The 27,993-nt window shown below is 35.3% G+C and overlaps 1 protein-coding gene and 1 long non-coding RNA gene across 2 annotated transcripts in view; one reads left to right on the forward strand and one right to left on the reverse strand.

Annotated features, from left to right (window-relative positions):
- Nucleotides 1-27,993, forward strand: part of LOC141481869 (uncharacterized) — a 58,567-nt gene that overhangs the window by 7,064 nt on the left and 23,510 nt on the right. The window lies entirely within an intron of this gene.
- Nucleotides 204-27,929, reverse strand: LOC111501909 (glucose dehydrogenase [FAD, quinone]). Its single transcript, XM_023155836.2, has 8 exons — nucleotides 27,701-27,929; nucleotides 20,103-20,269; nucleotides 14,200-14,535; nucleotides 12,314-12,475; nucleotides 11,538-11,882; nucleotides 10,191-10,445; nucleotides 6,858-7,187; nucleotides 204-1,497 (listed from the first exon to the last, which is right to left on the reverse strand). The coding sequence occupies exons 2-8, from the start codon at nucleotides 20,263-20,265 to the stop codon at nucleotides 1,220-1,222; spliced, it is 1,869 nt and encodes a 622-aa protein (XP_023011604.2). The 5' UTR covers nucleotides 20,266-20,269; nucleotides 27,701-27,929; the 3' UTR covers nucleotides 204-1,219.

Raw genomic sequence — 27,993 nt, forward strand, 5'->3', positions numbered from 1 at the left:
ACAAGCCTGTACTTGGGAGTTATATATGTCATTCAACGGGGGTTGAAAGTAGGAGTAGCATTTTTCGTTGAAGTAAGTCAAATTATAATTTAAATTTGATGTGTTTCAGGATTTTGTTGAAATATGTCCCGTAACCGAAATAATGATTTTATTCCATATGGATGAAACTCTTTCAAGGAATATCTAGATAGATTTCATTCGAAAAAAGTTCCAATCATTGGTTGTCTATATAAAATAAGAAACTATATTTCTTTGAAGCATCTGAAGCTGATTCACTTCTCACTCATTCATTCAAAATTACAGTACTCAATCAGTATAAGGGGAACTCCTCAAAACTTTGGAACCGTTAAGTATTTTACAGAATAAAGCTATCAAATGTATTTTTCATCTACCGTTCTTAGAACCAACAAAAAATTTATATAAACCAATCGTTTACATATCGCTTTTATTTATAAATAAATAAAAAATAAAAAACATTTCACTATGAAATTCATTGAATATAGAAATTTGCATGAAGACTAAACAAGATAGCTCAATAATTTGTTAACAAAAAATCTTAGATCTGCATTTTCCAGAAAATTTATATTTTAATAAAGGATAATTGAATATAATCTTTGAAATCTGTTTTTCTTTTAACCAATGAATTACCAAATGACGTTAAACAATTTTCCAACACAGAAAAATTAAAAGAGCATACAGGAACTATTTATTTTATTAATGTACATCATCATATTTGATTGTTTTTTTGCTATTAATTCTGAATAATAATTCTGAAATAGCTCCTTTTCAAGTTGTATATTCATGTATGAATATTTCTTGTATAAATAATTCCCTACCTGAACCATTGTAGTTTCTTGGGAATAAATAAATAAATATGAAAAAAAAAATTAATATTGATTTTTGGCTAGTCTTGCTATTGTGGCACAATAGTTTGTTTGGGGTCGCATTCGACAGCCAGTTTGACGTGTCTAGAAGATATTTTTGATAATTAACTGTGAGTTTTCCTTGTCAACATTTAAATTTCTTTGTACCTGAGCAATCGAGGTTGTCAATAAACAATACAGACTTTGCGAAATTCATAATTAAGGTTGGTACTTATTCTATCTCATGAAAAATGTCAAAAGCGTGCATTTTTCTTTTAATTTGATATTCTACTCGCTGGAAAGTTGTTTTCAAATCTCAGTATTGTCCACCAACTACTGAGCTATTTTCATAAGTTCTAAGAACTCCAATCTTCTTCTAATATTTTCGCCAATTTTTCTCCAATCATCATGGAAGGTGCGTTAGTGTGTGCAGATAACGTGACCGGTATTACGCTGCTGTCGGCCACCCTCAGATTTTTCACCCCATACACCCTTAACCGAGAATCAACAATAGCCTCTCGATCCCCCTCCGGACCCATTTTACACGTGGCGATTTGGTGGTGGAGCGTTACTGACATGCTTCTCAATGCACACTCCCAATAGTTGTCCGTGTCAAAAATGTGATTCTCACATCCTGCAAATAAATCATTTATCTTATAATATAGACTCTTTACGTATATTCATTTTATTTTTTAGCTTATGCATCTAAAGACCTTCAGTGAGGCAGAATCAAGGGTGATTAGACTAGACACCTGCAGGGTTAGTTTATAAGAGGAGTTAGGAATTGCCAAATATTTTAACCGCCATAATTTTACCGTTATTGGAGGAAAAATAGCGCCAAATTTGAACTTATAAGGAACGTTTCCTAAATAATCCATAAAATTATCTACTTTTTTTTCAACATAACGTTATCATCCTGTAGAACTATTTAATCAAATATATAGTCATAATTGAAATGATAACAAATTCTACCGCATTATAATTGTAGTTTCTGTATAGATAGAGAGACATACTTTATTGTCCAAGAAAATACAATCTTATTGACAAAGCTTGTTAACAAATCTGGTATGTATAGCACTTCACAGAATAAAAGAAAAGAAACAATTCAAAAACACAAATACCCAGAAACACAATTTGTGCAAAACTAACTTCACATATTTAATAGATAAGATATAACAATAAAAAATAAAATTTGACAAAGTTTGTAGACAAAATAGTTTGTACTTATAGTCCCTTTCAAAAAATGTAAATAACAAATATACACAATTTGAACATAAGTTCACTTGCCATGGCAATAAAATAAGATATATTCCAGTATAAAATATAAGTGTAGGTGTCATATAAACAACAACAAAAACACCTATATTAAATCACGGCAAAGTTCCATTGTAATATTCATCAAGATTGTAGTACGCTTTTGTTGTAAGGACATCTACAAGAATTCTGAACTTTTTATAGCTTTTTTCCTTCCTAATTTCGTAAGATATGTGATTATACAGCTTTTTACTTTCATAAATTAAAGATTACTTTGTCTGGCTTGTTTTTGGAATAGGAAGATGTATTTTATTTTTTGTTACTTGTCGGGTTATGTAATTTATATGTTTCGGAGTTCCAACCATATTTTGCTTTTTGTAAACCAGGCAAACAGTTTCAAGTATGAAAATACAAGTTGCAGAGATTTAATGCCTACACGATGCTCAATCAATCAATCAATATGCTTTATTGTCAGAAGAAACAAGTCTCATTGACAAATTCATTGCAGAAGAAATATAAAACAAGATAGAAGACGTATCACAAAATAAAATAGACGATAAAAAAAGGATGAAAATGGCAAATATATATACAAAGGGAATTCAGATCTTAAAACATTTCCTCAAAAAATTCCTCCAATATATAATGTATTGAAATAGCTCATTCAGCTGTTTGTAGTAGGAGATTACAGCCGGTTCTGGGCCTCTCCCCACCACTGATGTTAGTACCCTTGTCTCGACATTTCATTCCAGGACATTGGCTGCGGATACACATCTTCACCGGCAGCAGGGGGTTGCATATCTTAATGAGGATTTAGAAAAGACTTTGAATTGGGGTGAAAGTAACCAGGTTCATTTCAATGTCACGAAAACCCAGGCATCGGTTTTTTCCAAAAAGATAAATGTCTCCGAACTGGATCTAATCATGTCAGGAAAGACAATTCCGCTTTCTGCTTCGATAAGTTTGTTGGTGGTTGAAATGGACACCAACATGTCTTGGTGAAATCATGTAGCTGGAATTGCAAAGGCTGCTCCTCAAAAGCTTGGAACACTATTCCGAACCAGAAAACTGTACATACTTCAGCAACTTTTGATGCTTCATAAAGCTCAAATCAAACCTTCTTTGGAGCACCATTCTCATGTATGGAGCTCCTCCCCTAAGCACACACTGAAGGTGCCTGCACTTGTAACCTCGATAGTCTGGAACATCGGAGAAAGGTTAGATATTTGTCTCTCTTTCATAGATACTTTCACGGGAGCTGTTCTTCCAGAGGACGTTTTTCTATATGATTTTAATCTGCAAAATCCAAATCCAATGGAATCGCTACTTTCGCAAAGATCTTGAGGTCACGTATCTCAGATACGTGACCTTAAGTTGGCGTCCTTGAGCTATGGGCATACACAGATTGCAGACACGGTAAAGTAAGGATTTGACATTGTCCTTCATGACTACTCTGTATAAGGGTGTACAGCTTCTGGAATTAGGTGAGGGAATGATATGATATCCAATAGGTCACGTGTAAAACTTAGTGATTACACCTGAGTATTAAGGGTGAATTGATACAACTATTGTATCTGATTTGTTAAAGTCTGTCCAGAAAATAGAGAGAGACGACTGCAGCAGTATATCTATGTATAATAGTGCTATAGACGTATTGCATTCGAATCATTCACTCTCAACGAATTGAATAAATGAATATACAACATTCATTCTTGAAAAATATCATTTATAACAAACAAAATAACAAACCAACTACGACAAATGTGAAAATATGTCCAGTAGTAACCAAGACATTCTCCAACAGAAAAGTATTTATTTGGAAGCGATTGGAAAAACATTGTTTTTTGAAGACTTTTTGTATAGGAAGAAAATATTACATTATTTTCTGTTGGGAGTTTAAAGGCCATGATAGAGGGGCTAGTCTTAGTCTTAATGATATTCTTCAGTTCACTTCGAGAGCGCGTCGAATAAAAAGATATGCAATATGTAAGCTAGTTGTTCGGGAACCGTGAAGCGTCCGAAACTGTCAGCATTAAATGTAAATGAAAAAACAATTGTTATGAATGTTTATAATTGTTTTAGAATAAAATATCCGCCCGAAATAAAAAGTAAGGAAGAAGTAGTGCAAAAATGCACGAGTATGACCGGTGTCAATAGATCGACAATTTTTAGACTTCTTAAGGAACTTAAGGAAAACAACAGCTTTTTGGAGCCGAATGTATCCACTGGTAGAGAGTGTTTGGTTATCGACGATAAAGTCTAGAATTCTATTAGGAGAACAGTACATTCTTTTCACATAAAAAATGGAATACCTACATTAAATGAAGTTTTGTCAGTTATTCGTTCAGACGATTTTTTTAAGAATAAGAAGAACTAGATTATGGAAGATATTACAAGAGCTGAACCTCACTTTTGGAAAACAAGATAGAATAGGCATGTTAATAGAAAAATCAGATATTGTAGAATGGAGAAAGAACTATTCAAGGGAAATAAGGAAAGCCAGAACAGTGGGTAAATATATTTTTTATTTGGATGAAACATAGGTCAATGAGGGTCATACCGTCCCGAAGGTTTGGCAGAACATCAAAAGTGGAAACCTTCATGGAAGGTTGGTCCACAGGTTCGAAAATTCCAGTTGAAAAAGGTCGTCGTCTGATCATCACTCACATAGGCAGCAGTGAGGAATTCGTGAAAGATGGATTGACGCTGTTTGAATCGAAGAAAGAAATGGATGTCACAGTATTCGAAGAATGGTTTCAAAACATACTTGTGAAACTTCCGCAGGGATCCTTAATAGTAATGGATAACGCAAGTTACCACAGAAGACGAGTTGAGAAGCTGCCGACATCGTGTTGGAGGAAGGCAGATATTACTGAGTGGTTACAAATGAAAGCTATTCTTTTTGAATTAACCATGTTAAAAGCGGAGCTCCTCAACTTGGCTAAACGACATAATTCAAAATTCGTCAGGTATGCCACAGTTGAGATGGCGAAGACTAAGGAATGTCGGTTCTTCGGTTGCCGCCTAATCACTGTGAATTGAATGCAATAGAGTTAGTTTGGGCTCAACTTAAAGGATTCATTGCAAGGAATAACAAGATCTTCAAACTGTGCGAAGTAAAGAAATGCCTATACAGTGCTCTGGAAACAGTTGACCAAGAAGCTTGGGAAAAATGTATCCATAAAACAATCAGAATCGAAGCAAAGATGTGGGATCTGGATGATTGCCTAGACTCATTATCAGAAAAAATAATTCCAGTTGTCATCAATCCTATTGAAACTGATCCATTCAGTGAAGAATCACTTAACGAATCCTTGTAGACTTTTTTCAGATTACAAATTATCGCAATTTCTCATTCGATTCAAGTATTCCCATTAAATTTATAAAATCCAGTGAAAAAATATGAGTCTTCATTTCCTAGCCAACAAGAAATTTGACATGTTTTCTTATTTGGGATTGTTACCCTCCACACACACATATGTGAATATCACTAGAGTTTTTTTATCAACTTCAAACCGTTATTTCAACACCTCGACACGTGTTTCGACCACCAAGAGGTCATCTTCAGTTCAATCTTCCTCTTGAAGATGATCCCTTGGTGATCGAAACACGTGTCGAGGTGTTAAAATAGTCGTTTGGTCTTGGGAAAAAACTCCAGTAATATTCATTACTACACCAAAGGTTCCAAACAGTCCATCACAAGTACACACATATATGTTTTGAAATATGTTTTACTGTTTTACCAGTATCGTTCCCTTACGAACGGTAACCCTCAGATGTCGAAACTTCTGCGAGCAATGGACTAATATACCTGGTGACCAGCGACGTCACCAGATGATACATTTTTATTTTTATATGCAAAATTTTATAAATTCAAGTTACTGACAAATTTGTTTTTTTTTTCAAAAAGTAATTGTTTGCCCTTTCTACATTAGTATTTATTTTGGAATTTAATATTCTCATTATTTGATAGATCAGTAGCAGGTAACAATCCTAAATAAAAAATATTTCAAATATTAAAAAAAATTAGTTTCACAATATTTCAATTATCTTCAAATCGCACAGAATATATCATAAATTTATATCAATACCTCCAGTCCGACGTCTATTGATACTATCTTTAACGCAATATGAGAAAAAGCGTTGTTTGTCGCAAGTCATTATTTTAATGGCTCGTTGGCGGGGTCCTCAAGGGGCATAGCGAGTAGAAATATCGTAATGATTTTGTGGATGAATTGAAGTGTCACTTGTTTAAGACGACTATGTTGCATTCTTTGATGTACCGGCATGTTTGCATTCTTGATATTCTTTCACTCTCAGACAATGAATATCTCTGGAGTTTTTTCTCCAACACCAAATCGCTATTTTTAACACCTTGACTCGTGTTTCTATTACCAAGTGATCATCTTCAAGAGGAAGATTAAATCGAATGTATTATAGTGGGATCACCAAAGTAAGTTAGAGTTACATATTGTTTAGTATCATTCTTTGAAACTGGATAGATCTGGTTCAGAGCTTGTTTCTGCAATTTTTTAGAAAGAATTGAGTCAATAATATACACCTCGTAACAACCAATATGTGTTTTGAAAGTCAGTTCTCTCCTAAAATTTCTTTCTGTAAGTGTAATACCCAATAGTCTGTGAAACATACTATTGAATGTTACTATTTTATGTTTATATTTATAGATGATTTTTTTATACATTTATACATTTACTTTGATAATGTGCAGATTACTCGATTTACCTGGTATCGGTTTTTCATACTGCTTTGTTCCTAACTTTCGGAAGGGTGCAGTATCACATAGCCTTTGAATATTCCTGATGGCGCTTATCATGGTTCTCAAATCGTGGTTTTCGGGATCGGTATAAAAGTTTCCATACAAGAGTGGCGGATCGAAAGGATTCGCCGATCGGAGTTTGAGGTATCCTTTCGATTTTGGATGAAGCAGCACGGGTAAGATGGAGAAACTCGGCTTTCCTTCCAATGGTTGGAAGAACTCCTTGTACACTTCCTTTTTTATCCGTAACTCTGGTCGAGAAATGATGCCTAGATCGAATTGTAGAGACCCGATACCTGGAAACATATCTTTCGTTACCAACAATTATTTTTATTCATTTTCAACATTTTCAGTTTTTCTAACTTCTCACTTTAGCAAACAACCGCGTATGCGTCGCTTGTGAGAAACAATACGAAAAAAAGGTCCGGTAGTAGAAATTTTGTTCGTAATTTTTTGGTCAAAAACAACACCTTAATCATGCCTCAGCCACCGTATTCACCAGATTTGGCCCCTGCGACGTTTTGCAGTTTTCAATATTGAAGGGACTCAAGAAAGTATATAGGATAACGAACCCATGAAAGGACGGCGGTTTGCGACGATTGAGGAGATAAAACCGAAACGCTAAGAGAACTCAAGAACATACCAGAAAGTGCATATCAGAACTGCTTCGAGAACTGGATAAAACGCTATCAGAAGTGTATTATATCTTTGAAGGTGACAAAATATACATTAATGAATAAATAATTTTACACAACTTTTTTACTAAATAATTTTGACGTCAGACTTCTGGCAACAGACCAGACGTATATTATTACCAGAAAAGAGTACAAGTTGAATAATTACGTTACATAAAAAACTATTTTATGTGCTATTTTGAATTCATCAAAAAGTCGAGAATGGGGAATGTTCCTCAATTTGGGTTATTACAGCAAATACAAGTTTGAACAAAATAAAGTTGAGTTTAATTCATGAGTTTTTCAAATTCACTTCGAAAAGTATTCAAATTGATGTTTCAAATGTTGGGTTTTAATTTTTAAAGGGATTTGTTTCTAATTCACATATTGGCAACAGTGCCTATATCAAGTTGAAATAATTTATACGTACCTAGATATTTTACTTTAAAAAAGGAAAATTATCTTTATAAATCAACAATTAAGGCAAAATATAAATTATAGTTCAATACCACCTCCACAAGCCACATAGACAACAGTTGTTTTGTTATTTATTTATATAGAGGAAGATAGGTTAGGTGCACAAAATGTCATGTCACTGAATGTCTCGGAACTCGGAACATAAGGAAACAGAACAGCAAGCCTCTGAAATATGTCATCTTTGTTTGTCTTATACAGGTAACAGATTCATTGTCCTTTATTAGCTATAACCGATGTTGCCAAATGGTGATATAGAAACGAATCCCTTTAAATGTTGAATGCATTATTTCATTCCTCTTTTTTAAGTATTTAAATAATTTTTTAAAGAAAACGATTGAAATGATACGTTTAAAATGCGTTGTTTTAGAGCTCTTTTATGAAAACTACTTGATTTGCGTCAGCAAGTTTATAGACATCTTCCCTTGATTCTCCTGTGTATACACTAGCTGTGTCATCAGCATAGCAGTTGGGTTGACCACAAAAGTCCGTCATTTCTGGGATACCGTTTATCTAAATGAGAAAAAGAACAATTCCCTGGGGAACGCCAATAGTGACTTCTTGTGGGGTACTCAACTATTCATCAATTTTAACTTTTTGTAATATATTTGCTAAATAGTTCTGCAAGACATCTAATGTCTTATTAGTCTAATCAACAAGTTCAAAAACATGAAAAATAGAGATAAAGGTCCTTAAAATATGATCGATAGTTCATTCGATTCGTAATCACCTCTAGAAAAATGTTTTTGAAGGATTTTGTTGCAGGTAAAAAACTAAATACCATTTTTTTTAAATCTCATTTTGTTTATAACAATTGCAATTTTTTACCTGCACCAAAATCCTTCAAAAACATTTTTCTAGAGGTGATTCCGAATCGAATGAGCTATCGCTCATATTTTTAGGACCTTTATCTCTATATTTCATGTTTTTGAACTTGTTGATTAGACTAAATCTCGCATTTCAAATCTGTATAATTTTTCTGTTAGTAGACTAGGGGATACTAATATTTTTTGAGAAAAATGCAGTTTGAACCTATTTTTTGAACAGACAGCTTATAACAACATACCCCGTCATCTGAAAATATTAAGAGTAAATCACTTCGAAACCGAATATTAGATTTTCTTGCTTACAGGTTATTACAATTTTGATAAATATCAATTGTAGAAATGTGGAATTGTTTTCTTGGAATTAGTGAAGACGGTTTGAGGTTGAGTGGAAAAACAGCTCAATCAGAGATTCACCTCTGACAGAATTGAACTTAGCCTTTTATTTTCAATAAGTTTAGTATTGTTTACGGCTTGTATTATTAATTGTTGAAAATAATGAAGACGATTATTATCATTATTATTTCAATGATTTCAAATTGATACCGGTTCATAAAACTTTTTCTTTCTAACGGGTCTTTCAACAGGTACTTCCGAACTTTGACAATTGATAACGGCCATCTTGTTGAAGCTACATTTGTCAAATTAGTTGTCATTTATTCAGTCTGTTTTGCTAAATTACCATGGACGTATATACAATTTAACAATACGTGCAAATAATAAAATTGTTTTGTTGACAATTGTTGTTTGTCGGTTGACACTGGAAGTCACAGGATTATGGTCTGTAAACTACGAACTGTCTTATAAAGTACTGTTCCCGAGTAGAGAGGACTGGATCCTCCGGGAGAAGGAAATATTAAGAGTTGATGGTTCACAGATGGATCAAAAACACCTTTCGGTTCTGGTGCAGGTGTTTTCAGTCGCAGACCCTATTCCCAGTCGCAAAAAAATTCTTTGAATAATAAAAACAATTTGGTTTTTATGAAGTCGCCTCTCTATTGGGAGACCTTTTGGTTTTTTTCACAAATACAGCCCCCTTTACGTGGTTATCCGAACCACCCCGGCCTGGATACCGGCGTGAATAAAGGGGTCCTTTATTCATCACTTTTTTTAAAGACACTCACATTTCCGTAAACAACATAATGGACTAGCCCAATACAAAAACGGAGCCCCACGATAGCACATGGCATCCTCGTACTTTCTTTGTGGGCGGACGTTATCAGCACGTGCGTCCACTACCACGGCCACCACGGAACTCCGCTCTATGATATCTCACACACACTTTGTTTTATTCAAATTTAAAGATAAGGAAAGACACCATACTTACTATTTAGTAGAAGCTCAATGTCAGGGTAATCCGCTTTTTCCTTCGACATTTCAGTTTTTATGTAGCCTATAGCTTCTATACCGGCTAAGGAAGTCAACAATCCTTCTCCGTGCGTTATCCAATTCAGCCATTCTTTTGGACTAAGTGCTTGTATTGGTCCGATGATGGTCTCGTTCGTGGTAAATACTGCTGATAGGTATGATATGTGATCGTACATAGTTTCGCCTACTGGTAGATTTTTGATCAGCGGAATTCCTGAAACATAGCATTTTCTACTAATCCGTATTCACCAATCAAAAAAAGGTGAATTGCCTTTTATACTATGACCTTGAGAGAGAAGTTTTCTTCGGCCCTTACAGCAGTACAGAACTTTCTCATTTGAAGAGATAGAAACCTAGTTTTTTGAATAAGTTAGTTGTATATTTTTCTACAAAAGATTAATTTCGTCATCCACCGAACACAACGTGATATCTACTTGAAATTTTCATTTGTTACTTATTGGCTGATTTAGCGTTAAGATCCCATGTGATTTGTAGTGAAATCGGGGAAAGAAAAAATATTCTCAAAATGGCTAATATCTGCTGAATGAATCGAGATATTGGAAAACGAAAACTGTTAGGATTTTCATCGAGTTACTCCATAATTTTTAAGTAAAGTTCTTTCACCCAGCGATCTTAAAGTTGAGAATTCAGAAAATGAAAAAAAAAAAAAAGATTTATTTCAGTAGAACTAAAAATTAATATTGAGTTCGCGAAAACTAGAAAGAAACCGCAAATTTTTTCAATTATTTCAGATAAGGATAATACAGTGTGACTGACTTAAGATGAAGACACCCTTGTGTTTCATTTATTTTTGAGAGCAGATATTTTATTTTTGGTACAGGCGTAGACCTTCATGGGCCGCACTTTTCGCAATACTTAACCCGAGTAACAGCCTTAAACTCAGCTTACTGCGAACCCGCGAAAAAGGCGAATTCGTGATAGCTATGCGGTATACGGCCGGATAGGCGCTAGATTTTGCGACCGGATAGGAACTAGTTATCGGGTATTCGGCCGGATAGGCGCTAGTCAACCAGTATTAGGCCGTATGGGCGCTAGTTATCCGGTATTCAGCCGGATAGTATTTAGGCCACCAGATAGGCTGAATACCGAATAGTTACCGGATATCCGTTTGGTCTCTAAGTATTCACATTATTTTCAGTGACAGTTTAAAAAAGTTCACAGTACCTATAAAACTAAAATGGTCGCTTTTAATTGGTTCATGTTTGATAGAAGTAAAATCAGCTATTTTCAGGCTTTTCAACCTCTTCAACTCCAACGTTCAGTCACTTTCCGAGTTTTATCTTACCTAATTCTTCCAAATGTTCCTTTGGACCTATACCACTGAGCATCAGGAGCTGAGGCGAATGAAAAGTTCCAGCCGAGACTATTACTTCTTTAGTTGCCATTGCGGAAAATTTCTGTTTCCTTTTGAAAAATTCCACTCCGTAAGCGGCTTTAGTTTCCGGGTTTATCAAAATGTTGGTCACTCTAGCTGATGTTATTATTTCCAAACGACTTCTTTTTTTGATAGGGTCCAAGAAGGCTGCTGCGACGCTATGTCTTTTTCCTCGTTTTTGGGTTGCTTGTATTGGAGAAAAACCCATGAAATCTGGAGTATTATAATCTACAGTTCTGTATCCTAGTTTTTCCCCTGGAACATATATATGATGGAAGAATGCAATCCCCGTCAAATTTGCTCACGTAATTTTCAGAAAATTCAGGATCTTTCAATTTTCAAAATGTTATTTTATGGAAAAAAGTGCGCATTTATTTCTATATCATGAAAAATGTCCAAAGAAGATCTGTTGAAAAATCGGTAAATCACTGTTGAACAAAAAAAACCACTAGGCATTTCCATAACAAATAAATGTGTCACAACTACATGATATTACATAGATAGTCCATAATATAGTGCTTCTCAGAAGTAACTCAAACATTCTGTCAAATATTTGCCAATTTGAAAATGCATGAGAATTGTTGTGCACTTTCTTGAAATATTCTCACCAACGATTTTATGGAAGTTATCCGTTACTTTTAAAAGCTCTATATATCGGCTTCACTTATTTTTTACGTTATACTCACCAGCTTTCAAAAATACACTCGTTAATTTTGATGTGAATGGATATTCTACACTGAGATACCCATCTTTGTGATGGTATCGACTATTGCAAGGCTCTCCTAAATGACAGTCTTCTGATTTCAAATAAAACGGTAGCACATCTTCGTAAGCCCACCCGGGATTACCTTGAATTGAAAATTTTGCTTACTATTACATTCTTTTCGGAATGAGTTAATCTATCAATGTGTTAATACGTGGACTGTTGAAAAATTGGGCGAATGTTCAAATTTCGCGAATAACGATTTTTATTTTTTTTATTTTGGTATACTATTCCATTCCTGTGGTTGGTGTTGTTCTGATGGCTCCTGTGATGTTTAAACAAGCCAATCGCTGTATTTGATATAATTTTTGGATGCCCGTTGCTTGTAGAACATTCGGTCCCCATGCAATGGCTCCATACGTTAAAATAGGTCTTATTATTGCAGTGTAGATCCAGGTGACCACACGGGGTGAAAGATTCCACGTGCGTTCCACTGTCCTCCGACACTGCTCGTAAGCCACATATGATTTTTTTGCTCTACTCTGAAGGTGAGAGTTCCATGTTAGCTTCCTGTCGAAGATAGTACCAAAGTATTTCACCTCTTTATATAAGTTTAGTTTGCTTTTAAAGATTTCGGAAGGTTTTAGACTCGATAAACTTCTTTTCCTGGTGAAAAGAACCATCTCAGTCGTTTTGGGATTGATCGACAGTGAGTGTTACTTACCCTATGTTTTTATTATTTGAGCTTGCGCTCTATCGCAAAATGTGTTCACAAATTTGCCAGTCTGCAGGATAACTATGTCATCTGCTTATGCAATTGTGTAGAATCCATTATTGTTGAGGTGATTAATCTGGGTATCCAAAACTATGTTCCAAAGAAGGGATGATGAGATCCCTCCCTGTGGACATCCCCTCATGACCAGTCCTCTCACTGTGATGTCTTCTACATTGATACTTTTTGCTCTACTATACCGTATCTTGAATATCCTGAAGTTTAGTTGCTGGGTGATTGTTGGAAAGGTTGTTTCATCAAACGCTCCCTCGATATCTATGAATATACCCAGGGTGGATTCCTTGTTGTCCAATGATCTTTCATATCTGCCAACCACATGGTGAATGGCCGAATCAGTAGACTTTCTCGGAGTATATGCATGTTGATTTGGATGAAGTGGGTTGTGAACTAGTATTTCATGTCTTATGTACCGCTCACATATGGTGTGTATATTTTATTTCGAGAAAATAATCATGGATTATTTATTTTTTGCCAGTGATAACTGTAGAATATGTCAGCAGTTAAGAATAACTTTGAATTTCACAACCATCTTGTTTGTATCACTTTTGGATATATCAAGCAGGGCGAAGATTCATACATTTGACTAGCTCTGTACGTATTGGTAGGTACGTCATACGCCATTTAAGTATTCGTGTAACTGTTTTTATGTCCTTCTCTAGTTTCTTTTTTATCGGAAATCAAATAAATTATTTCTGTAGAGGTTGCTGTTTGCTGAAAAATAGTATTAAACGGTTGTCAATTCACCATCGATTGTGCTTTAAACTGTAGTCTCAATATGAGGATCAGTTTTGACTTTGCAGCTACATTTTTTGATAACTAGAATAACAGTTTGGAATAATATAGAAAAGAATAATCGAAACAGCTTAAATAGAAAAACGTTTTCTTTCAATTATTATTGACCCCATGACAGAATAAAAAAAGATTATGAAAAGAAAAAGGTTTTGTCTTTCAATAATGCTCAAACCACTAAACTGATGATCTCTGAGTTATTTTGAAAAGTCTTGATTTTTCAAGAGAAAAAAGTAAACACATTGACAAATATGAAATCGTATGAAGTGCCTATCCAAATTGTTTACCTTGGGATTCCCACCTCTTGTAGTCGATTGGGTTGCCCCTTGTGTAAATCATGTAATTAATGACGGTGGTTCCACCCAGAGCTCGTCCTCGTGGCCAGGCGCATATACCGTCCTCCATAGCGTTACAAATACCTTCTTGTTTCTCCATGTTGTAACCCCAATTGAAATGCGTCAGCTGGAAGAGTGGTGCCAATATTGGAATTTCTGTGAAAGCATTCGCCCGGTTGCCAGCTTCCAAGAGAAGAACTTTCCAATCTTGATTTTCAGAAAGTCTGTTTGCCAATATTGAACCTGCTGATCCAGATCCTATTATGATGAAGTCGTATTCTTCTGGTACTGTAATGAATAATGAATAAAGATATGCTAAGTAGAAAGAGGGAATATTCATTATTTTATCATCATTATTATGTAGACTACTCTGGGAATGCAGTGAAGAACCGAGGGAATGAAATGTTTAGGCAATGAAAAACTGGTGGGTCCGCCAAGCACTGATGACCCTGAAACAACTTTGTAATAAAATCTTTGGTACGGACTCAGATTGGGTCTATGAGGGTGGTCGAATAAGTCTTTGACGTCAACATGAAGATAGCAGCACTAGTAAATAAAAGCTTATACATTTCGTTATTCATCTGTTGACAGTTACTCCCCAAAGTTTCAGCCATTTCAGATGCACAGTCGTTTGAGTGAGTTGATGTGAGTTTTTTAATAAAAATTGACAAAATTGAGTATCGAGGTTGAAGATGAGTTGGATTCAATATATGGGGACCTTGCAACATTATTTACCACAGTGAACTTTTGGGCAGCTGAATTTAAACGTGATCGTAAGAGCTTGGGAGACGATGAGCGTTCGGGACGTCCCAAAACTGCAGCTACCGACGAAAATATCCCCTAAGTTCACCATATGGTGCTAAACGACCGCGGAATTGAAGTGAAAAAAATAGCAGAGGTAATAAACACGTCAGAAGAACGTGTTCGTCTCATACTAAATCAAAATTTAGGCACGAGAAAGTTGTTCCCGCGATGGATGCCGCGTATGCTTACGCTTACAAAAAAGTGTTCGAATGAATATTTCTAACGCTTTAATGGCGTAGTTTAGGCGCAATAAACCCGAGTTTTGGTGCTGATTAATTACTGTAGATGAACACACGTCGTTATCTATGGTCGTTTACCTTTAGTTCCTGGGCCAGTTGAATTTTGTACGGGTGCAGGACCAAGTCACGCCAAGTTCGCCAAGTTGTGGTCTGCGAATTGCCGAGTACTTGTGATCGACGCGAAATCGACTGCCTTGGATTCTCCTGCACACAACAGCGATGTTTTCGATAGATCAGGCGTTTCGACGACGTAAGGATTACTGAAAAAGTGGACTCATATTCATCCACCACATTACGAATAGTCTTCTCGGTAGGACGATTAAGACGAGAAAATGTAATATCAGAAAAAATTAGCATAGAACTGGGTACACCGCAAGGAAGTATCCTAGGCCCGCTACTATTCATCTTGTATGTCAATGATCTGCCTTTACACATAAGTACGAGAGAGACATTCATGTATGCAGATGATACCTCAATAGTGGTGCATGGCAAAACGCCAGAAGAAGCAAATAGCAGGGCCCTTACAGTCATACATGAATTTCATGAATGGTGCCAAAGAAATAAACTTTTAATCAATATTAGTAAGACAACATGCATTGAATTCACTGGAATGCATAAAAACCAATCAGACTACAATATATTAATAAACAATATCACGATGAGCATATGTGAAGATGCAAAATTTTTGGTCACATTCATCGACTCCAAAATGCACTGGAACCGGCACATTGACTTTATCTGCAAAAAACTCAGTAGCTAGTGCTTTGCGATTAAGCAACTGAAGAGATCCTTGAACATAAAATCTCTATTAAATGTATACTATGCATTAGTTCACTCAACTCTGAACTACAACATTATGTCATGGAGAAACAGCACAGAGATGGAAAGACCTTTTGTAATACAAAAAAGGATAATTCGTGTAATATTTGATCTTTCCTATAACGAATCATGCCGAGATACTTTCATACGGAACAACATCACTACCTTAACTAGTATATATCTCATGAAAATCTTAATGTATGTCAAAACAAACATCAATTACTTTGAGAAAGTCGGAGATATTTCAAAGTATGCCACTAGAAATTCTAAAAATTTGCCACTGGGCAGGGTTAATCACGCATTCTTTAAAAAAACTGGAATCTACAGAAGATGTTCTTATTTCAACTTGCTTCCTCACAATATCAATTGTTCGTCAGTAATAATCTTCAAAAAAGAACTGAGAAAGATCATGAACAAAGGTTGCTTCCACAATGTACAAGAATTTGAAAATTATTTGAAAATCATAAATAGTAGTACATAACCAATAAATAAACCTTGTTAGCATAATTAGTGGGTATAATTGTTTAACTGCACTCTAGTGTTGTGTAAGGTCAGTTGGTATATTGTGATGTTATCTGGACCTGTATCTTAATTGCGATTTTCAGTTATACATAACTTATATCTGTGTATACTAACACACAAACAGTGTATCGGTGTACACAGTGTATTATAGTATATACATGGATTTTATCTCCAGTATACTAAGTTTGTATCTGTTGTATGCTATTTAATTGTACACAATTCATATTTTATGTAATTTCCATAAGCTTACCTTGGTTCCATGTCCATGTCTTCCATGTCTATGGAAGATATGCTTAGTATACAGGCTGATTCACGGTGGATGGCACATTAGACGTTTCTGGTGAACCAGACAACGGATCACTTTGAAAATTTAATGGAGGGCATATTCGGACATTCTCTAGCCAACTAAAATATTTTCGACAATGCGGTGTTGCCGCTTCTATTAGAAAGCAGTAGCAACTTTGATTTTTCAAATGGAACACTCTGTATATAATATTATTTTTGGAATCTCCAACAATTGCCCGACAACTTACCTTGATATTTCCCTATACCTATCTGTTACCGTTTTCGAAATAAAAATTAATTTCAATTTTTTTCTTCGAAAATCATGACTTCTAAAAATGCCGATATCTTTTAGTTAAGAAGTACTGTGATATCGAAATTTGGTTTGGAGTTAGGTGATACTTGGACACTTCCCACACGTCAGCCTAATCTCCGTTACTTCAATACAAGGTGGTAAAAAAATACAGTTTTTTCGTTTGCTTGAAAAAGTTGCTGAAATTTGATTATTTTAAATGGAACACCCTGTATATTATTGAAAATTCGGAAAGCTGCTGAAATTTGCTTTCTTTCTATGTATATCATACCTATACCTAACTAGTCAAGTTTCGGACTTATGAACATTTATTTGTGAAAATGTCCCTTCAGAATGGTATTTTCATTCGGTATTTGGTAAGCAGGCCATGATTACTATTTGACAGTAGCGTTGTGACATTCTCCTAATAATATCGACATTTTCGTCACTTCAGAAGTTGCAAATACCTTCAAAACGATGGAACAAAACTATTCAAACGAAGTTCTTATGAATTTGTTTATTATTTTTGGACAGTGTGACAAAATTATCAGCAGAACATGTAGAAAGTTCAATGAAATGTATCCGAATCTACCGCCAATGAACCTCAAGAAATTTATACGAATTCAGAACAGTTTCAATGCATTTGGATCAACTTTAAAAGCACCAAGAAACTTGCCTCGACCCGTAACTTTCGAAGACAACCAGATTAATGTCTTAGCATATTTTCACGCATTTCCCGAGTCATCGATAAGAAGTGCTGAAGAAGATTTGGGTATAAAATATTCATCGGTTCAAAGAATCTTGCGAAGACATAAAATGCATGATTATAAATTCACCAAAATTCAAGCAATGAAGCCTCAAGATCCTCAACAGAGAGTAGAATTTTGTGAAATGTTGTTGACACACATTCAAGAAGATCCACTTTTTTTAAATAAAATTATTTGGACTGATGAATCGAAATTTTCGAGAGAAGGGATTTTCAATAGAAAAAATCGTCATTATTGGTCCAGTGAAAATCCTCACGTCACAAAAGAAGCCGGATTTCAAGAAAAAATTAGTTTTAATGTCTTCTGCATGTTGATGGACAACAAATTGAGGTACGTGATATACGAGGAGTCATTAACATCCAGAAGCTACCTGAATATTTTGGAGAATACTGTAGACAGTTTCGTGGATAATCTGCCACTCGAAGATTATCGAAACTGTTGGTACCAACTAGACGGAGCTCCTGCACATTGCACAAGAGAAGTGAGCGCAGAACTGGATAGACTATTTGACGATCGGTGGATGAGACGCTTGGGACCATGGAATTAGCCAGCGAGATCACCCGATCTTAATCCATTAGATTTTCATTTGTGGGGAATGGTTAAAAAAAAAGTTTACAAAATACCCGTGCGTTCGAGAGATGAATTGTTAGAAAGGATTGCCCAAACATTTGAAGATTTGGATCCCAATGAAATCAGATCTGCCACCACGAAAGCAGTCAACACCCGCATTTTAAAGTGCTTGGAAGTGAACGGCCAGCGATTCGAACATATTTTGAAATATTCCACATGATTGTTTTACTTTTTTATAATTATTCATATCAATATTTCCAATTTCAAGTTTCTTGGTGCTTTTTTAAAGTTTATCCAAACATATTGAAACTGTTCTGAATTCGTATAAATTTCTTGAGGTTCATTGGCGGTAGATTCGGATACATTTCATTGAACTTTCTACATGTTCTGCTGATAATTTTGTCACACTGTCCAAAAATAATAAACAAATTCATAAGAACTTCGTTTGAATAGTTTTGTTCCATCGTTTTGAAGGTATTTGCAACTTCTGAAGTGACGAAAATGTCGATATTATTAGGAGAATGTCACAACGCTACTGTCAAATAGTAATCATGGCCTGCTTACCAAATACCGAATGGAAATATCATTCTGAAGGGACATTTTCACAAATAAATGTTCATAAGTCCGAAACTTGACTAGTTAGGTATAGGTATGATATACATAGAAAGAAAGCAAATTTCAGCAGCTTTCCGAATTTTCAATAATATACAGGGTGTTCCATTTAAAATAATCAAATTTCAGCAACTTTTTCAAGCAAACGAAAAAACTGTATTTTTTTACCACCCTGTATTGAAGTAACGGAGATTAGGCTGACGTGTGGAAAGTGTCCAAGTATCACCTAACTCCAAACCAAATTTCGATATCATAGTACTTCTTAACTAAAAGATATTGGCATTTTTAGAAGTCATGATTTTCGAAGAAAAAAATTGAAATTAATTTTTATTTCGAAAACGGTAACAGATAGGTATAGGGAAATATCAAGAAAAGTTGTCGGGCAATTGTTGGAGATTCCAAAAATAATATTATATACAGAGTGTTCCATTTGAAAAATCAAAGTTGCTACTGCTTTCTAATAGAAGCGGCAACACCGCATTGTCGAAAATATTTTAGTTGGCTAGAGAATGTCCGAATATGCTCTCCATTAAATTTTCAAAGTGATCCGTTGTCTGGTTCACCAGAAACGTCTAATGTGCCATCCACCGTGAATCAGCCTGTATATACCTTATACATTTTACATATAATTTTATGTAATTCTAACTTACCTAATACATGTAATAGTGGCAATGAAGGAGAAAATAAATGTCTATCTATCTATCTATCTATAAAATGGTCGAAATGCGCGGTACGTTGCCCGAACAGAACACTCATTTTGATAAAACAATTTGCCCTTGTTGTTGAATGATATATCCCCCCATGGTGATTTGGAAATGAATGAATGACAACTAACTTGACAGATGTAGCTTCAACATAATGGCCGTTATCAATTGGCAAAGTTCTAAAGTCCCTGTTGGAAGACCCTATACGATATATTGTATATCACAAATTTTGAGTACCACCTACCTATATCATTTGATTGTCGACGATTTGGTGAGTAGAGGTATTCTACAGAATTAACTCCGGCTTTGACTAATTTTCTCACTTGGGATAACACTGAAAACAATCCAAATCCTTCTATTGTATGTAATCCTTGGCTCAGAATCAGAACTGACAGGAGAATATTCATATTCCTGAAATGAAAATATGGATTCTTTAATATTGTTGATCAGTAATAAATATTTTGGAATCGACTTCCAATACTAGGTTGTAGTAAGTATGGAGTTATTGAATAGAACTGGCTGATACTTGATGAAAATCCACATTAATACAGTTTATTGTACGATTTTCACTAAACAGGGTGGCCTGTGTTTTGCTATACAGTGCAATTCTTAAATGATCCCCCCGTTTTATTTTTTGAACGGGTCAACTCAAAAAATTGAAATTTGGGATAATGAAATTAATGCATGAATACTTTATTTTGAAGTGGAATTGACAGATGAAACTTTCAAGATGGCGTAAAAAAAAATAATGGAACCCTAGAATATATCGTCATTATCTTCAACTTCTACAAAATGGCGGAACTTTCAATAATTGCCTGAATACATTGACATTTAACTACATTATATGAGGTAATAAGCTTGAGGTCAGTTCAGAAGATGCTCGAAATGGTTGCCTTGAACTTCTTGACATATGAACAGCCTATCCGATATTTCACGCTGAACATTTTCGAACACAGTGACGTCAATATCTCCACAACTATTAATTATTCTCTGCCGTATGTCCAATATTGAGCAGGTTCAGTTTCTTTCACCTTTTGCTTCAAATAGCTCCATAAAAACAGTCTAGAAGTGTCAAATCGGGCGAGCGGGCTGGCCATTCTGTACGACCTCGACGGCCAATCCAACGACCGGGAAAAGTAGTATCCAAATAGTTTCTTACTGCAGTAATAAGACCTATGTTAACGTATGGAGCCATTGCATGGGGACCGGAAGTTCTACAAGCAACGGCCATCCAAAAATTATATCAAATACAGCGACTGGCTTGTTTAAACATCACAGGAGCTATGAGAACAACACCAACCGCGGCAATGGAATTAATCACGGGTCTGACCCCTCTGGATTTGTACGTTAAGGAGGTTGCGTTAATGGCCATGGTACGATTGCGCACGGCTGGTGTAAACCTCGAAGTAGGAATGGGTCAATTGAGGCTGGGCCTATGGCGGGAAGCGCTTACTGCGCAACCTCTGCTGCAGGCAACAAGTGATGCAATTGAACCCAGATTTGTGTTTAATAAACCCTACAAAATACAAATTAAGCAAAACACAGAGTCAGATGCTACAAATGCAATACGGATTTATACAGATGGCTCAAAAACCAAAGAAGGCTCAGGATGTGGAGTGTACTCCAGATCACTAAGCCTAAGGATTAAGTGGGGAATGGGAAGAAATACCAGCGTGGTCCAAACATAACTGGCTGGTATCTCAATCGCCACAAAAGAAATAACCAAGAAAAGAATTTCTGGAAAAAACATAACAATCTGCACTGATAGCAGACAAGCACTATTAGCCTTGAACAGTCAGCGTGTTACTTCAGGGCTAGCACTAGAGTGCCACCAAGATTTAGCCAAAGCCTCGGTAAATAATAACAATTTTAGGACCCAGTGGCACCCACGGCCTGATGACTTCGACAATTGTGGAACAAGTCAAATGTTACACCCATGCTCAATCTTTAAAGAGATGGGATGAAATCAAAGGATGTAATCTTGCCAGGATCACCTTGGGCGACCCTGGGAAGAAGAAATATCTGGCGATGACCAGGAAAAATCTACGCCTTACAGTAGGATTTCTGACTGGCCACTGTCAGCTAAGAAAACACCTACATAATATAGGGCTAGTGGACACACCTCTATGCAGGATGTGTAAACAGGAAGATGAGACTGTCAGGCATGTCCTGTGCGAGTGCCCGGAGTTATCGTCAATAAGAGAGTGTGTGTTCGGCGAGTCTTGGCCTACACCTGCCGATATAAAGGATATGTCTCCCAGCGACCTGTCCACCTTCCTGGAAAGGACAGGATGGACGATGACCTAGGAGGACAACTCCTCGGGAGGATGTATAATGGGTCACATGTGGCCTAAGTGCGTGGGCTTACACTCACCCTCCCTACTCTACAGATACAGATACAGTTTCTTACTTGTCTGGAGTAATGTTGGAATATAATATCCATATCAAATTCATTGGGATTCACTTCAACGATTTCTGTGATGAGATGGTCAACAGTAGTTTCCAGAATATTCAAATACAGTTCCTCTCTTAACTTTTGATCAATAAATAGAGGTTTTGCAATATTCCTGCCCAAACGTTAATTTTTTCTGGATATTGGGTATGTGTCTTCCGGAAAACGTGAGGGTTGGTGTCACTCTAATAACGGCAATTTTGTGTGTGAACATTGCCGTTTAAAAAAAATGTACATTCGTCACTAAAATAAATATTGTGGAGATAGGTAGGATGCCTTGTAATGGTTTCCGTCATGATTTCACAGAATTCTGTTCTTCGATTAGGGTCATCTTCAGTTAATTGGTGTACCATATTAATTTTGTATGGATGATACATATTCCTCTTCAAAAGTCTTCACACAGTAGAAGGAGACACCTCACAAACATTCGCGACGGAATAAGTAGACTGTTCAGGATTTACTACAGGATTTACTTGCCTCACTGTGCAACCGTATGACCCCGAATTATGATCGAAGGGCTCTTGATGTTTCCAAGAATCTATCTGTTCCAGGCCCATTTGGACTGAACACTTATTTGTTACTCCGTTATTGGTGGAAAAAATTACCATCTGGGGAGGGCGCGTCTTTACATGGAGTAAAGACACGCCCGGTAAGGAGTATTGAGTCTTCTACAAAAAATGTTTTTCAAAGAATATTCATATGGACTTTCGAGGTTTTCAATCAGATACATTTAGATGTGAATTATTTTATTATTATTATTATTTTTAGATGTGAATTATTCGTTACAAATAATGTGGAAATATTCATACATAAACTACTATCATTTTGAGATTTTATGGTCGTCTATTGACATTTGATGGCTCGTTTATATCATAGAAAAAAGGATAAATTTTGTTTTGGTATTGATTTTCAAATCTGGTTACGAAATGAAAAATGTAATTGAGAAATTATAAAATGAAATTGGTTTGCTATTTTGATGAAACTTGGTATTTATTGAAAGACTGAAAAAACTTCAGGGCCTCGCTCAGGATGTTTAAATTATTTAAATAAATCTACAATTTGAGGGTACAGTTATGCAGATATAACAAATAAATCAATACAATGAATTGCAAGCATTAAACAACAAAACATTGTCACAGGTAACTATAATTGGGACTACCTCTATCAAATTACCAAAACCTCTACAATTTTTATATACCCGAGGTGCCTCTTCAGTTATGATTACATGAAACATATTACCTCACTTTTACATAAATAATAATACTTCCTCGGATTTTTTAAGACAAGTTCAATAATGGTGATTTAACATAGCTCATATGATGTTCCTGGATTCGATTCGTAAATGTTCTGCCAATTTGACCAATATACAGGGTGTAACATAAGTACGTTGAAATATTCAAGTGACGTATTTCTGAGCCAATTTTAAGAAACAAAGTCTATATGAACTTGTGTCCGAAAATGCTTTGTTTTGGAGATACGGGGTGTTAAAATTGAATTTTTTTGTTCGCTTTTTGAAAATAACTCTTGCAAAAAATAACTTATTTGCCCGAAATTTGGTACCCGGGATTGTTTTGACGTGGGAAATCATAATTTCGTATTAATTTTCATGTAACATCTAGAGGGCGCTGCGTACACTTTCATTATTTATTTCAAATTGCCCTAAATTTTTTGACAGTATACTTTAGGTACTTTTCATGAAAAAACATAATTCCCACACCTTTTCCAAGTAAAAAAGGTACACCTCTTCAACAACGCTGGAGGTGATCGTTTTCAAGATATTTACAGTTTTTTGGTTTCAATAATTTTTATCACTCTACGTTTGCAAATTGTTATTTAAATCGAGTAGGCTATGAAAGTTTGTTTATAAAAATAGAAGTTCGCTATCACATTTTTGAATATTAATTGGCAAATTCACAGTTCGGAGTTTATGAAGTGATTTTTTTGGTATCATGCCCAACTTTACAAATGCTGAAATGGTTGATATGGCTTTTGCATATGGCTTGGCTGACGGAAATTCAAGCGAGGCCATACGCATCTATCAGGAAAGGTATCCCCAACGCGTGGCTCCTTGTGCAGCGACATTTGCGAATCTTTTCCGGCGACTTTCTGAATCTGGAAGCTTTGAAACAAATTCTGCAGTAAGACGGCCACGGACTACAAAAACTGTGGAATTGGAGGAGGCGGTTCTCGAAGAAATAAGTGAACATCCAGAGACAAGTGAGTCACATGACAGTTCACAGAAGTTTAAAGGAACAGCAATTATATCCTTATCATATTCAGCGTGTCCAGGCACTTGATTTCCAACCACGTATCGAATTTGCTCAATGGCTTCAAAGAAAAGTCGAACAACATCCGGAAATTTTATCGAAAATCCTTTTCACAGATGAGGCTAATTTTTCAAGAAATGGTATCATGAACTTCCATAACAACCACATCTGGGCGAAAGATAACACACATGCGATAACGCAAACTCATTTACAAGACATTCTCTTTTAATGTATGGGTAGACATAATTGGGGATTATTCAATTGGGCCCTATTTTCTCCCCTTACGTTTGAATGGAGATGCTTACCTACATTTTTTTGGAACACGAGCTTCCCCAACTTATGGAAGATGTTCTCATTGGTCTCCGAAATCCTTCTTGGTTCATGCACAATGGAGCTTCTGCTCATTTTAGTGTGATAGCAAGATATTTTTTAGACGTAGCATATCCCCCACGATGGATAGGAAGAGGAGGCACTGAGCATTGGCCCCCGAGGTCATCGGACCTCAATCCCGTCGATTTTTTCTTTTGGGGACATCTAAAATCACTAGTTCATGCTAGCCTCATTGAAAACGAGAAAATGTTGAGAGATCGCATCATAGTTTGCTGCGAAACTATAAGAAATACTCCGTGCATTTTTCAATGGGTGCGGAATTCTTTGATGAGGAGAGCAGAAGCTTGTATTACTGTTGGGGGTCGTCACTTTGAACAGTTGTAATAGTTGTTTCGTTCAATTTTTATGTTTATTTTCCAAATAAATAACATAGTACTTCTCCGAATTTTTTTTTACAAACTCCGAAATGTAGCACTTTCTAATTGAATAATTAAACCTGACAATTTTTTTAAATTTGGATTGAATAAGCAGTTCGATAATGCTCAGTTTAGAACAAGTCTGTATGGGTATACTGCGTATAAAGATTGATGAAAATAACTAAAATTGCAAAAAACTTATGACAAAAACCTACCATGTTTTGAAAAATATCAACAATCTGTATTTCGAAAACGAATCATTCTTCGTTAAACATTTTATAGGAAAAAGTTGTTTATTTTTCTGTAATGTTTATCATTCTGTAATGTTCTCAGCAACTTCATTCAGCGCCGTAGGAGCTAAGTAATATGCATCGAAATAGAAAATTGTAAATATCTCGAAAACAATCACCTCCAGCGTTGTTGAGGAGGTGTACCTTTTTTACTTGAAAAGGTGTGGGAATTAGTTTTTTTCATGAAAAGTACCAAAAGTTTACTGTCAAAGAAGTTATTTTTTGCAAAATATATTTTCAAAAAGCGAACAAAAAAATTCAATTTCAACACCCTGTATCTCCGAAATAAAGCATTTTCGGACACAAGTTCATATAGACTTTTTTCTTAAAATTGTCTCAGGAATACGTCACTTGAATATTTTAACGTACTTATGTTACACCCTGTATATTGGTCAAATTGGCAGAACATTTACGAATCGAATCCAGGAACATCAGGAACGTGTGGACACGTTCCACACTTTATTTTATATACTCCTGATTTCTCGAATTTGTATGTTTTTTCTTTATTATTTTTAACAAACTCTCCCAACTTATTACTTATTCTACATGCAATTTTAATGTCTTGTTTCCTCAAAAATGAAGCGACTTTTTCCAAAAAACGTTATAGCTCTATAATTTTGATTTTGAATATCCAACTTATCAATCGCTATTGCGTAAACTTTTTTGGAAAGTATTTTGTTTATTAATTCATCTTCAACCCTTTTGCTTACTGCAATTTGCTTGATGATATTAAGTTGTTTATCGAAATTATTTATTGAAAGAGAAACATTGACTAATCTGTGAATAATGCTATTATAAGGTGTTATTTTGTGTTGATATGGATGGGTAGAATCGTAATGTATAGAGTAATAGGACGGTAGTAATAGGTATAGGTAGGACGGTTTGTGATTAATTGAAAAATCTGCCACATATCCACATATCTATGCCAATACAAGAAATTCTTAATCAAAAGATGTTTGAAAATCGATTTCTCTAGGTTATCCATGAAAATTTCCGCAAGTAAGGGGTTTAACGGATTTTCCATAGTTAAACCTTTTGAAGAGGAATAAATATTGTTGTTGAATTGAAAATAATTTTGCTTGAGACATAACGACAGAAGGTCAATGATTTCTAATTTCATAACTGGGTTCACTCTATTTTTATCTAATAAATTCTATTACTAAAGTAATATTATCATCAGGAGGTATGCTGGGAAATAGATTTTGCACATCAAAGGATAGTAATTTTGCGTTGTCTGGTAGAGTTATGTTCTTTATTTTATTGATCAAGTCATATGAATTCCGTAGACTGAATTTTGGTTGAAAATTACAATGGTTCAGGATGATACTGATTAGCCTTTCTGATAATTTCACTAATGGTGCAGTGACAAAGGAAACCACTGGTCTAATTGGATAACTCTGTTTGTGCAGTTTTATGAGTGAGTATAATTTTGGAATTTGAGGATTCATCAATGGTAACTTTTCCGTTTTTAAAAAGTATGTTTGAATTTTTAAAAAATCTTTCACTTGGATCACGTTTTAATATTTCAAAATTTCCTAAATTCAAAAAAATCAAGGGTTTTTTGGACATAGTCGATTCGGTCAATAGCAACCACAGTGTTGCCTTTATCTGCTCTAGTGAATATAACATCATTTTCGTTAATTTTACTGCGTAAAAGGAAGGTAATATGTTTCAGATAATCATAATTGAAGAGATAGTTTGAATAGATAGATAAGTTGATGGAGGTAGTCCCAATTATAGTTACCTGTGGTATATAAATATTAGTGTAAGAAGCAATTTGTAGTATTTAAATCACTGTTGAAGAAGCTACTGTGCTAGCGAAACATGTCGTGATATATTTTTCAAATAAAGTTTGTGGAAATCAAATCGTAAGGTCTAGTTTATGAAATCACTATGTATCTTCATCAAGTAACGGCCGTATCAATCAGAAAAAAAATTGCTCAAAGTGGCCCGAAAAAAATTGATAGTTGAATGAAACATTATTCATATGACACTTTAGGGGTATTTTTTCACTAAAGAACATTTTAGATCAACTATTTTGTTCGAAACTCTTTTCAACAGTATTTGTGAACTAATACAACACTTACCTTCCTAGGATGTGTCGCACTCGAAGTCTGCACGGAAAATAGATATATTAACGAATAAGTATTCCTGTTTTGAACTTAAGTTTATCTATAATTAGCAATAATTGTAGAAAAGTTTCAAATTATTTTTAATCATTTAATGAGGTGTACGATTTCTTCGACTGTTCACGTAAGTTCCGCGATTTGTGGATAAATTACACACCTATTTCCATCTTCTGTCTCGACATGAACAACAAGATCAATGCTAAAATTGAACATTGGAAACCGGTACGGTTTGGAGGTCTTTGCCCGCTCGG

This window comes from Leptinotarsa decemlineata, unplaced genomic scaffold (genome assembly GCF_025532065.1).
Source record: "Leptinotarsa decemlineata unplaced genomic scaffold, Ldec_3_MD MMD2_tig00000505_RagTag_RagTag, whole genome shotgun sequence".
NCBI classification, from domain to species: Eukaryota; Metazoa; Arthropoda; class Insecta; order Coleoptera; family Chrysomelidae; genus Leptinotarsa; species Leptinotarsa decemlineata.

Excerpts from the sequence above, each read along its gene's own strand:
- LOC111501909 (XM_023155836.2), bottom strand. The coding sequence starts at position 20,265 with ATGAATATTCTCCTGTCAGTTCTGATTCTGAGCCAAGGATTACATACA. Across the intron at positions 11,883-12,313 it reads GAGTGTATTTTTGAAAGCTG|GGGAAAAACTAGGATACAGA; the intron begins GTGAGTATAACG and ends TATATGTTCCAG. Across the intron at positions 1,498-6,857 it reads GTATGAAAAACCGATACCAG|GATGTGAGAATCACATTTTT; the intron begins GTAAATCGAGTA and ends ATTTATTTGCAG.